At 38.8% G+C, this 13,393-nt stretch overlaps 1 protein-coding gene across 1 annotated transcript in view; it reads right to left on the reverse strand.

Moving 5' to 3' along the window:
• The window catches only part of LOC144604445 (double-strand-break repair protein rad21 homolog), a 73,118-nt gene that overhangs the window by 18,157 nt on the left and 41,568 nt on the right, over positions 1–13,393 (reverse strand). The window contains exons 6-9 of the mRNA XM_078418874.1: positions 8,797–8,988; positions 7,111–7,218; positions 4,972–5,085; positions 1,889–2,118 (exon numbers count right to left, since the gene is read on the reverse strand). Of these exons, the coding sequence (XP_078275000.1) occupies positions 1,889–2,118; positions 4,972–5,085; positions 7,111–7,218; positions 8,797–8,988 (644 nt within the window). The remainder of the gene's footprint in view (positions 1–1,888; positions 2,119–4,971; positions 5,086–7,110; positions 7,219–8,796; positions 8,989–13,393) is intronic.

Genomic DNA, 13,393 nt, shown 5'->3' on the forward strand with positions numbered 1-13,393 from the left:
TGTCATATGAGGAAAGATTGGAAAGACTGGGCTTGTATTCACTGGAATTTAGAAGGATGAGAGGGGATCTTATTGAAACATTTAAGATTATTAAGGGATTGGACACGCTAGATGCAGGAAAAATGTTCCCAATGTTGGGAGAGTCCAGAACCAGGGGCCACAGTTTAAGAATAAGGGGTAGGCCATTTAGAACGGAGATGAGGAAGAACTTTTTCACTCAGAGAGTTGTGAAGCTGTGGAATTCTCTGCCACAGAAGGCAGTAATGGCCAATTCACTGGATGCTTTCAAGAGAGTTAGATAGAGCTCTTAATTGGGGGCGTGGCTGTGTTCTGCAGCTGCGGCTCACCGGCAGTCTCTCTGGTTTTTTTGTTGTTTTTTGTCATTGTCGTCGTTAAATGTACGTTTTGTTTTATTTTTAACTCTGTGTATGTGGGGGGGGTGGTGGGGGGGTTGGGGGAAACCTTTTTTCAAATCTCCTCCTCAACGGAGATGCGACCTTTACCGTGTCGTATCTCCGTTCGCGCTACGGCCTAACATCGTGGAGTCGGCGGCCTCCAGCTGGGATCGACCTCAAAGACTCCGGTCGCATGGCCTGGACTTACCATCTCGGAGGCTTTGGCCGTGGGCCCTGCAGACCGCAACATCGGGAGTTCGCAGGTCCCTGGCTGGCGACCGGCTTTTGGGAGCTCCAGCCGTAGCAGCTTCGACCGCCCCGAAGCGCAAGGTACGATCGACCCGCCCGCAGGCCCTTCATCGCCCTGCGTGGCTCGGCCGCAGCACTTTCCATCGCCCGGTGGGGGCTCAGGACTTTCATCGGCCTGCTTGGCTCGGCCCGGCCCTGGGACTTTCCATCGCCCAGTGGGGGCTCAGGACTTTCATCGGCCTGCTCGGCTCGGCCCTGGGACTTTCCATCGCCCGGTGGGGGCTCAGGACTTTCATCGGCCTGCTCGGCTCGGCCCTGGGACTTTCCATCGCCCGGTGGGGGCTTCAAAAAGTTGGGAGCCTCGATCACCTCGTGGCACCACGGGAGAAGAACGAGGAGGAGATAAGACTTTGCCTTCCATCATAGTGAGGGTATGCCTAGAGCAATCACTGTGATGGCTGTTTGTGTAAAAAATATATCTGTGTGTCTTGTGCTTTTTAATGTCTACTGCCGGACCCTGACGTGAGAGGACGCTGGCGTTGAGTATTCGCCGCTTTTCCGTCAGGATAGTTTGTCTGTTTGTTTCTATGTTAATTGTTTTTGTAAAGCGCTTTGAGCATGCGATAAGGCGCTATATAAAATAAATGAATTATTATTATTATTATTATTAATGATAGCAGAGTCAGGGGATTTGGGGAGAAAGCAGGAACGGGGTACTGATTGTGCATGATCAGCCATGATCGCGGTGAATGGCGTGCTGGCTTGAAGGGCCGAATTGCCTACTCCTGCACCTATTGTCTATTGTCTAGGGGCTAGCAGAATCAAGGGATATAGGGAGAAGGCAGGCATGGGTTAATGATTGTGGATGATCAGCCATGATCACAATGAATGGTGGTGCTGGCTCAAAGGGCCAAATGGCCTCCTCCTGCACCTATTTTCTATGGTTCTATATTATCAGGAAGCTCTGGCACCATCCATTTCTTAGACCATATGGTAGTTATTGCATTATTTTGCTAGATTTTCAACTTATTATACTGCAAATCAAATATGGAACTTTAATAAAGCTAAATCATTTCAATATTTTTCTGATCCGCAGTATTTGGACATACAATATTCAGAATTTGTTTTTAGAGAGGTGAAATGCTTACATTTTGATAAAAAAGGTTTTGATTAAAAAGGAAACGTGAAACAATTTTTTTAAACTTGGAACCTTACTCAAGTTTCAGCATTACAAAGTGATTTACCTTTAACAATCTGTAATTTATTAGGTGTTGGGCAGGCAGCGAGTTGAGTTTTTCAACTCCACCTGTCTCTTTCCATTTCATTAACTTCTTGGTTGGTGGAGCCAGTTCTATTGTTGTGATTATATCTGAAACATCCTCAATCTGATCACGAATTGTTTTACTATCAAGTTCCTTAACACAATCCACAATAAGCTTCCTCCTCCTTTTACCTCGTTTTCTTTCTGAAAATACTAACAAGAATATTAACAATTTTTTTTAACTTGGAACCTTACTCAAGTTTCAGCATTACAAAGTGATTTACCTTTAACAATCTACAATTTAACAATTTACCTTTAACATACTTTAATGAGTATGATTTTCACTTACAACCCTTTTGACACCATGCCGTAAAAACAACTACCATTGAAAGGACACAGACTAAAATCACATTCTCACTATGAGATTATCATTCTTAAATGTTCTTTTAAAATATAAAAAGAGATGCTTACTATGCTCAGAAGCAATATAAATAATAGTTACTTTGCAGTTTGCATCAGTTATTTGTCTTGGTTTTAGTGAAAGCACTGAAGGTAAAAAAATGACCCAAATTCCTGACCTGAAACATCACCTATCCATGTTCTCCAGGAGTGCTGAGATTCTCCAGTAGGCCATATACAATAAATGGCAGGAACCTCAGGGGTATTAATGTACAGAGGGACTTTAGGGTTCAAGTTCATAGTTCATTGACCGAGTGGATAGGTAATGAAGAAAGCATTCAATATCCTTGATTTCAGATGCCAAGACATTATGTCTAGCAATTTGGAAGTCATGTTGCAGCTGTACAAAACATAGGTCAGGTCACATTTGGAAGGTTGTGTACAGTTTACTTTAGAGATACAGTGTGGAAGCAGGCCCTTCGGCCCACTGAGTCCATGTCGACCACCAATAGCCTGTACACTTGTTCTATCCTACACACTAGGGACAATTTACACAAGCCAATTAACCTACAAAGCAAATGGGATAAGCCAGTTTGGAATGTGGGAGGAAACCCAGAGAAAACCCCAGGGAGAATGTACAAACTCCATACAGTCAGCACCCATAGGCATGGTCAAACCCGGGTCTCAATTGTTGTAAGACAGCAACTCTACCGCTGCACCACTATGCCACCCACATTAGACCTCCCATTACAGGAAGGATGTGCTAGCGTGAGAAAGAGTGCAGAAGAGATTCACCAGAATGTTGCCAGAAATGGTGTTACTTATTAGGAGAGATAGGCTGGGTTTATTCTCACAGGACCAAAACTAAAACTAGAGAGCAAAGAATTAGAGAGGGAAGAAACCTAAAGCAAATCTGAGAGGCAGGAATTTCACACTGAGGATGGTGTGTATATGTAATGAACTGCCAGAGACATTTACAACTTTTAAAAGATATTTGCACAGGCACATGGATGCGAAAGGAGTGGAGAAATATGGGTCAGGTGCAAGCAAATGGGATAAGCCATATGTTCCTGTAAGATCAAGCTGATCTGATCCTGGCTTAGTTCAAAGTCCCTCCAATTGCCTCCAAACCATAATTATTTTATAGACCAAAAAATATTCTTTCTCAGCACTGATGCATTCAAGGCTTCAGCCTCCACAGCTCTCTGGGATAAAGAATTTCAAAGATTCACAATCCTCATAGAATAAATTTTCTACCTTCACCAATGTGTGACTCTTTATTTTGATAATAGATTACCTGAGACTTATAAAATCCTTTACATTTGATAGCAATGCTTCACAATATGGAATAATTCATTAAACACATCCAATGTCACAATTCATTGAAAATTACAATCATGCCCTAATATCTCTGTTTAAGTAATCTTTAGAACACAGGTGACTAATTTGGTAGAAGTCTCAAGTTTGGTATGCTGAGCAGACTCGACTCCAAGTGTTTTTGCTGCATGCAACCACTTATCGTGCTGAATTTTCAGATAAACATGTCTTTGAGGTGCTTTAGTAGAATTAAGGTCATGTCAAGACTTTGCACAAAGCAAGTCATTTCAAACCAGAATTCACTAAAAAATATTGCATACCTTACACTCCATTTAGATTTAGCAATGAGTTGTGATGATTTACATAACCAATTTATTATTATTAAATGAAAACCAATATTTGGTAGCAGTCTGAATAACGGGGCTGAACCACTGATTTGCATCAAGGCTCAGCTGTATCTTTATTCTCACTATGTCAGATGTGGTGTAAACTTCAATTTCCCAGCACCAGCTACAGTGGATTTTGAATACAAAAGTCAATGTGCAAAAGGATTTGATGAATATATGTAAGACTTTGTTTTAAAATCCTACAAAATCTAAGCTTCTTTGAAAGGTTGTGTTGGCCACAACTAGTTATCAATTATTAGTGTATTTTTACCCAAACCAAGAAAAACAAAAAGATTTATTAAAGGCTCAACACTGAAAAATTGCCATCTTTCTGTTTATTCGCAGTTTAGCCTATTCACCTAAAGATAACTTATCATTCAGTTGTACTGAGAAACTATAAGCAAAACTATTCATCTACCATGAAGCTGCAAGGTTAGGATGCTATTGAAATTATCCGGGTCACTATTTATGAATATTAAAGACATGCATTATACAATTCAACTCATCAAATCTTAATCCAAGAGGCAATTTCACATCAATTACCTGTAATCATGAATGCAAGACATGCACTTAGATTCTGTACTAAAAAATCAACTATGGTGGGAGAAATTCTGCCACCAATGTTTGTAAATTTTGAGTATTTAAAATCAAAAAAGGAAAAATAATTGGTTTCTTCTTGGACTAGACTACCCTTGTGTTTAGTATGTTTGTGCCTATCCAGTAGGATTGTCACCGAACTGTATGCAAAAAAAAAATCACTGTACTTAGGTACACTTGACAATAAGTTATCATTGAAGTTTCTTTAAAAATTAGAAAGGGATTACAGAGTCCATGGAATTTATTCAAAATATAGGAAGGTGACTACTGTATTTATCAATAATCCTGACACAATATAATTAGGTTTATAACAGGAATAACATTAGTTGTAACAGTAAAGAAATTTATAGAGAGGTATATAACTAACCAGTAGCATCAACTGGCTGCAAGGCAAAGCATTCCTCTTCATTGGATAGAAGAGTTGTTTGATCATCTATAGCACTCTCTGCCTGAAGTAATGGACCAGGAACATCTGAATTATCTATTAAAATGATCAAATGTGAAAATAATTTTAACACATCTTTAAATTCCGCTTAGCTTTCAGCAGATGTGCCCTTGAAAAAAAGAGTAATGGATTAGTTAATGAGGATTAGGATAGTTGCATGGAACTCCCTGCATCTGTGCTCAGAAGCTATTATATAAGTCTTATTTTGATGTTTAAATCAGATTGTATAACCCTGACCCAAAAAGATCTTTAGGTCTCCACAAGAAGCCAATGTTGCATGTAAGTTTTTCACCTGAGCTGCTGGCAAATAGGACGAATGTCTTAAAACATAGGCATGGTTATTGTTACATCTCAGGCATTGTTGATGACTAGCAATCCTGCGCGTGTGAATGTTTGGCTGAAGGTTTGATTTCAACATTATACAATTCACTAACTGTTTCTATCATAAAATTTCAGTATGCCAAGATAGAATTCCACGGACAAATTCAAGTTAGTCTACTTAAACCTGGAGATTAGCAGCAGGTGTTACCTGTCCTTTCTCAATGCCACCCACCATTCTTTGTCCTTTCTTTATCCATCCAAACAAAAAAAGATGCATCATTTGGAAAGTGTCAGCATAAGGCAAAGAGTGGCAATAAAGGGAGACTAGTTGAGTTTCGCAGGGGTCGGTGCTGGGGCCACTACTCTTTCCGTTGTATATTAATGATTTGGATGAGGGTTTGAAGGCTTTGTGGCCAAGTTTGCGGATGATCTGAAAATAGGTGGAAGGGCAGGTAGTGCAGAGAAAGCAGGGACTCAGCGGAAGGACCTGGACAGGTTGGGAGAATGGGCAGAGAAGTGACAGATGGAATATAGTGTAGCAAAGTGTGACGTCATGCATTTTGGTAGTAGGAATAAAGGCGTAGACTATTTTCAAAATGGGGAGAGATCCAGAAATCAGAGGTGCAAAGGAACTTGGAAGTGCTGGTGCAGGATTCCCAAAAAGTTCATCTGCAAGTCAAATAGGTAGCAAAGAAGGCAAATGCAGTGCTACCCTTTATTTCAACAGGGATAGAATTCAAAAACAGGAATGTAGTGCAGAGGCTCTGTAAGGCGCTGGTCAGACCACATTTTGAGTATTGTGAGCAATTGTGGGCACTATATCTGAGGAAGGATGTGCTGGCCCTGGAGAGGGTCTAGAGGAGGTTTACAAGAATGATCCTAGGAATGAGTGGGTTAACTGATGATGAGCGTTTGACGGCACTGGACCTGTACTCGCTGGAGTTTAGAAGAATGAGGGGGGACCTCATTGAAACGTATGGGGAGAGGGCAGGAGAATGGGATTAGGAGGGATAGGCTGATTAGCCAAGATTGAATGCAGAGTAGACTTCATGGGCCGAATGGCCTAATTCTGCTCCTATTACTTATGACCTTATAATATAAACAACAAAACATGGCAATGAACTAAATAGAAAGTTTTGTTTAAATACACTAATGACAAGAACTCCAGCAGATAGCTATATAGTGTTATAGCTATATAGCCAGTTATTCCCAGCATTACTTCTCCATATTTAATAAGTTCAAAGCTGCCAATGGGAACATAATAGAAAAATCAAAGGTCCAATTCTCATGATTCCCTAACAATTAATCTAAATAAATACAGATAATGGAGAAGAAATTACAATGTTTGACATAGCGGGTATTCAGTCCAATGTGTTTCCCGTAGTATGGAAGATTTCAACAACTGGCTCAAAAATACAATTCATGGGTGAGGTATATAGAATATAAAAATTTCTTGGCCTCTGTTTAAAATCTACAATTTCATGCATTAAATAAAAATTGATTTATGGAATTATTAATAGGCAAAATGTATTAACAGAGTTAATGGAATTGAGGAACAGATCATCAAAGATCTAAGTGAACAGAACAGCTCAAGCAGCTGAATGGTCTCCTCGTTCCGATAAAGAAAGATTTCATCGAACTTGTGAAAAGATTTCATTGATAGCAGTGATTGGGTTGGTACTTAGATTTCAAAGTAACAGAAAAAGAAACAGAGAACACAAATGCATAAGACAACCATACCAGCCTGAACTGTCTGTAGCTTCTGATTTGGTATGTCTTTATTACTGTCATTATTAATATCTTTAAAATCCACAAAAGCATCTTCAGCTTCGCCACTGAGAAGCTCCTCTGAAAATACAAAGAACCTTTATAATTTATAAACTTACTTATGGGGTTATTTGTACACCTCAGCTTCCCAAATTATGGTTCAAATCAGACAAAATGTAAGATAAAGACCACAGGTATAGGTGACTAATCAAAACTCTGCTTCTTTAATAGAGGTTAAACCCTTCCATGTTTCAACTCTTGCTATATTTAACAATAGAATGTGACAAGGAAACTGTGAACCAGATAGTGGTATTGTATGTTAATTCTACAAATTTGATTTACTGATAAAAATCTATCAGTACATTTTCCATCTATCTTGCTGTTCTTTTATCCAACTCTTTTCAGTTGCCTGCCTTCTTCAAGTAACTTTTTTGGTTTCTTGTGGAAACCACTTATTAAGCTTATTATTAAAACATAAATAATATTGGTGGAGTCTCCATTTACTAGATTACAATCGATTAGAAGTAGCTTTTTGAACTGGAACAAGAGAATAGCCAGCCTCCACTTTGTCTACAATAGGTGCTAAATTTATTGGATTTATGCAATACATCCATCCAAAATGAACTGCACATATACTCGTCCTTAATTTGAAACACAATTATCTCTTGGCTTCACATTCAACAACAGTCAACAATGCTAATAAGTGTATATAGTCATTATACTCTGCCTCCAATTTTTATTCTGTTGCTTTTGGAAAGCCATTTAGCTATACTAACCAGGGATACACTTCCAAGCCTTTATTGAAAAAAAGGATTACAACTATTGGTGTACATACTTTCCTAATATGGATCTTATATTCACATAGCCTTTGATTTATGTGAATGTATTATACATTGCTTGGGCAATGCAGTGCAAAGTTGTGTGGGGAGGGGGCTGCATTTATCCCGTATATTTCATATAAATGACTGTTTAAAATGTGTAGGTGCTCTGGAGAAATCTAAACGCTTTCCATTCACAGATGCTGCTCGACCAACTGAATTCCTCCAGCAGATTGCTTATAGCCATGGAAATCGAAATAACATTTGCTTGCTGGGTTCTCAATGTACATTTTTGACTTGCTTATATATAAGTTATGAATCTGCACTGTAGTAATTGAACAAATGACCAATACACAGCTTAGCAATTTGCAAATAGGCCAATTCTTGTTATACAACCTATAATTCAATGATTTCTTCACCAGTTGCTTAGGTGTCAAATACATACTCACAAATGAATTACAAATCATTCAAGTGTTTTCTTGTAGAAATGATTTCTGAACATCTAATTCCAATGCTTACAACAGGCTGCCATATAGCTGGCTAGCCATGGAGACTACAAATAAACCTTCTGAATAATCAAGGCTAGATTTGTTTCCAGTAATATTTTTTCTTAAATAAGGAAAATGTAGATGAGACATATAATAGGCTGCTGGTTTGTTTTCACTCATATTTTAGCAAGATAATGAAGTAATAACCCCAATTACCCATGTTTTACATTGGTCATTAGCACATTACCTCTTTGCATTTGTTTCAGAAATTATATCAAAGTGCTAACTAGGAAACAGATGAAAGTAGTAAGACATTGTCTAGTAAAAAATGTCTAAAATTACATGAAGCATACCGAACATACAGGCTGCTCCCTCATCTCCAAATCCATCGTTCTGAAAGCTATTTTTATGATAGCTTAATGTGAATCCTTCTCTCAAGGTAGTACTAGAATTATTTATTGGTGTTTGAGGAAGTAACGACTCACTTGTGCTCATTAGATTATCATCCAGGATACTACTATTCCCTAATATCTTATAACCATGACCTGCCAAAGAAAGTAAGTACACACAAAGTTATTTTTGCACAAAAAATTGTCCAGCCATATCACAGTGAAACCACTGTCAATTCTGAGGAGAACATGGAGATTTTCTTTATTTGACTAGGCACAAGTGAACAAGTGGGTGGTTTAATGATGAAGGCAAGGAATTCATAGTAAAATAGACAGCTGGATAGACATTCACAATCAAATGTAGATATTTACAATTTATTTATGGACATCAGGAAAATGTTACACATTTTTTTCTGACAGGTTTCTTTTTCACCATCACACATGTCACAGCAATCCTTAAATAATAGCTAGTCTCAGCCCAACATTTTACCCTGAATATAAAGTATCTATTTATGCAAGATAGCAAAGATCAGCACAGCACAACTTGAATTTTTAAGGATATAAAAGATGAAATTCCTGTAATAAAATTTAAGTGCAGAGGCTGGTTTATACCAAAGATATGTACAAAATGCTGGAGTAACTCAGCGGGTCAAACAGCACCTCTGGAAAAAAGGGATAGGTGACATTTCGTGTTGGGACCCTTCTTCATGAATGTCCTGTGAGGTTAAAGTTGTACATCACATCTTGAGCAGATAATGGAGCAGTAGTTCATCGATGAAAGAACGTGCATTATTCAGGGTGCAGTCTTTCAAATAATACACAAATCAAGGCAACATCTGGCATCTCAGGTAGATACAAATTATTTGGGGGCAGAATTTTAAAGAAAAGATATCTCAATATGTTTTGGTCAATATTAATTTTTCCACCATCATCATGCAACAAATTATATGGTTGATACCATGGTGTTTTCTATCTTGCAGTTTTCTGCTCCCAATTTCTTTTTACTGAATGGAGATATTACTGACTGAGCAACCTTTTATTACTGATTGCTAATTACCTTCAAAATAAGTGGCAGTTTGAGAAATCTCAACCATCCAGCATCCAGGGAGAATAGGGGCTGCCAGTGGCAAGATTATGCCACTTGCATGAGAACTGATTAAAAAAAATACTTTTTATCACACACCCATGTACCATGCATAAATTTTTAAACAACTTGACAAACTATATGTCATCTCCTTAACTTTTAAGTAACATTTACACTGATATATTTTAGAGCAAAGTATTAATGAAGCAAAAATAAATCAGATGAATTACTGTACTTACCATCACCTCGGGTGCCAAATCTTCAGAGGATATTGCAGCTAATTAGCAAAGCACTTAAATAAAATTCACTGTTTGAACAAATTTTCAGATTATTTTTTTTTTGCCAGTTGCATGACAATTCTGATGGTATGACTACTGGATAAATAATCATGCACTGTACTTTTGCTGTGTGTCCGTATCCTACACTCACTTTTATACGGTCCATCTCTTACTTTTCCCTTTCTGTATTTCTTTGTTCCCATCTCAGGAGATAGGTTTGTGATTACTTTCCATTAGAAGCTCACCGACACCACCAACTCTCTCAATAACTTCCCTCCATCCTGCTTCCTGGAAAGAATTCATTCCATTTTCCAAGATAGTGCATTCCCCTCTGTCATAACCGACAGAGCCCTGGATCGTGTCTCACCTATTTCTCATACTTCTGTTCTCACCCACTCTCCTCCATGCCAGAACAAGGATAGGATACCCTTACACACTTTTCTCCCCCACCAACTTCCGTATTCAATGGACTGGCTTTCACAATTTCCACCACCTTTAACAAGATTCCATCATTGGTCACATCTTCACCAATTCTACCACTATTATGAGGGGGCTGTTCCCTTGGGAAACATTAAGCAGATAGGGCCTATGTTTTCTTGAGTTCAGAAGAAAAGGATATGATTTGGTTGAAACATATATTTCTGACATGGCAGATAATACACAATAGACATTGAGTTCTGGCTATGGTACATAGAACCAGAGATCAGTCTTTTCAGGACAGAGACGAGAAAAAATGTCTGCACCCAGAAGATGGCAAATCTTTTGAATCCTCCACCCAAGAGGCCTGTGGAACCTCATTAACTGAGTATATTCAATACAGAATCAGTATGTTTTTATATATGAAGGGAATCAAGAGCATGGAGTTTAGATAGGGAAGTAGAGCTGAGGTAGATCATCATAATCTTACTGAATAGTGAACAGGCACAAGAGGCCAAATGGCCTGCTCCTCTTCTATTGTATATGTTCTTAATACATCTAAAAGGGAGGCACAAAAAAACAACTTTTTTTTGGAGCAAGTAGCTCCTTGGCTGCTTGTTTAATATTTTGCCAATTACAATCATTTCAAAGGGCTGATCATACAGGGTTGAGTTCAAAGAAAAGCATTTTTTGCAGGCAAAGCTTAATGCTCAAAGCAGCTGAGGTATTTCACATAAACAAGAATCTCCGGACTATTATGTATGCAAACACAGAATAAATTAATGTGCAAAGGCAGATTTTCAGATCCTCTCTAGTGTGCCCTGAGGTGGAAGACTAAGCGGAATGATTCTTAAAAAAAAATTCTCGTTGCCCAGCAACAAAGCAGGTCATATTACCATGTTGCTGTTATTTTGTTAACACCTTACTAGAAATATGAGACGAGATTAATCTTTCTAAAAAGTTTCTTCCAACATATGGCATATTTATTCTTTCGTAAACTTGGTGTAGTTATGTGGTTGCCACTATAAATTTACATTTAATTTTTTAAGCCAGATGACTGCATCAGCGTGGCAATATATCCCCAAGGTACCTATTTTGTTTGAGGTCCAGGGAATGAATTATTGTGGCCAAGAGCCTGTTCCCAATGACCACAGAGTGTGAAGCATAGAAAACGTGAACAGGACTTTAGGGATAAGGTCTCAAATCATCCATGCCATTATGATCTATTTAACTAGCTACTTAGCCTGAGACCACTACTGTTATGGCGATGGGATCCAAGAAATATTAACACAGAAATGAAAGATGCACCAACAAAGACTTAATGTCTATACTATGATGCATAGGTACATTTTTATTCCACTATGTGGACAGTACATATCCCATTAATGTCACATTGAAATTAATGACATTGGAAATCAAATGTATTCTAAAATGGATGGGAAATCCCTAGTGCCTGCTTATTTGCAAGAGTGATGAAAATCTACCCCGTAAGAAATAAGATGAATTTAATTCAATTTTCAAAGGTCTTTATAAAACAGACTAAGGATTGTTTCAAGAACACAAACTTGTGGTTTCCACTTTGTTGGGACACCTCAGTTCCAACAATAGAGTCTAATCAATTCCAAATGGCTATGATGGCTGCAGGGCAGCTCGAGAGCAATTAGGTGAGCAAAGCTTCATTCAAGGACATCCAAGATACAAAGTAAGCCTGCCAGGGCATTAACAGTGCCAATATCCAGAGCATTACCATTCAATTTGCAAGGGCTAACAGCATAATTTAAATGGTGTTAAATGGAACAAGAAATATCACTCTCCTCAATTATGAGATCTCCTTCAAAAGGAATGACTATTAAAGATTTTGAATCAGAGCCACCAACGCAGGAAGAAGTCAATTATCCATCCCTTTTCTCTTTAATCAAACCTTTGATCACATTTGTAAGGCTTACTGGTGTATGGTTACTTTTTTTTGCAGCCTTCTTAAGTAGAGGCATATATTAGTCACCCTCCAGTTTTCAGGCACCTAACAATGATTCATATATTGCAGCAAGGGCTTGTGCAATTTCTTCTCTAGCTTCTCACAGGATATACCTGATAAGGCCCTGGAGATTTATCCAACTTCATACATTTTAGGTCGTCCAGCATCTCCCTGAGTGTAATAAGGACTGTCCTTAAGATATCACCATTAACTTTCATAAGTTCCCAGTCTTCATGTCTCTCTCTGCAGTAAACACAGAGGAAAAATATTTATTGAAGACCTTGCCCAAGTCCTGCGGCTCCACACAGAGGACCACTTTGGTTGCTGAGGGCCCTTTCTTTTCTGCCTTCCCTTTTTTCCTTAATATACTCATAAAATCTCGTTGATACTCCTTTTCTCGTCTACCAGCTATCTCCTGTATATGTCTGTCTCCAATGGTTATAAATAATTTCTTATACTATGGGTTGTTACTGAATCACATGTAATGCAGCAAGGAATTTTGAGCCATGACAGTATATTATGAGTTTGCAGTGGAGGCACAACAGCGGGGCTGGAGAGCAAAGATCTACCCAGTAGAAGTTGGATGTCGGGGCTTCGTGGCAACATCAACTGTAACACTGATGAAGGACCTGGAGATCAGCGGATAAGCTCTATGCCAGGCCATCAAGGAAACATCAGGGATGGCAGAGAGGAGTAGCCAGTGGCTCTGGCTGAAGAGGAAAGACCCCATCTGGTCTCCCACATAAGCCGGCTAGGCAGATGCAGAGGGGGATGGTTCTGGGACGCCAGAACGCACCGCTGAGCCTA

Source organism: Rhinoraja longicauda, chromosome 22 (assembly GCF_053455715.1).
Source record: "Rhinoraja longicauda isolate Sanriku21f chromosome 22, sRhiLon1.1, whole genome shotgun sequence".
Classification (NCBI taxonomy): Eukaryota; Metazoa; Chordata; class Chondrichthyes; order Rajiformes; family Arhynchobatidae; genus Rhinoraja; species Rhinoraja longicauda.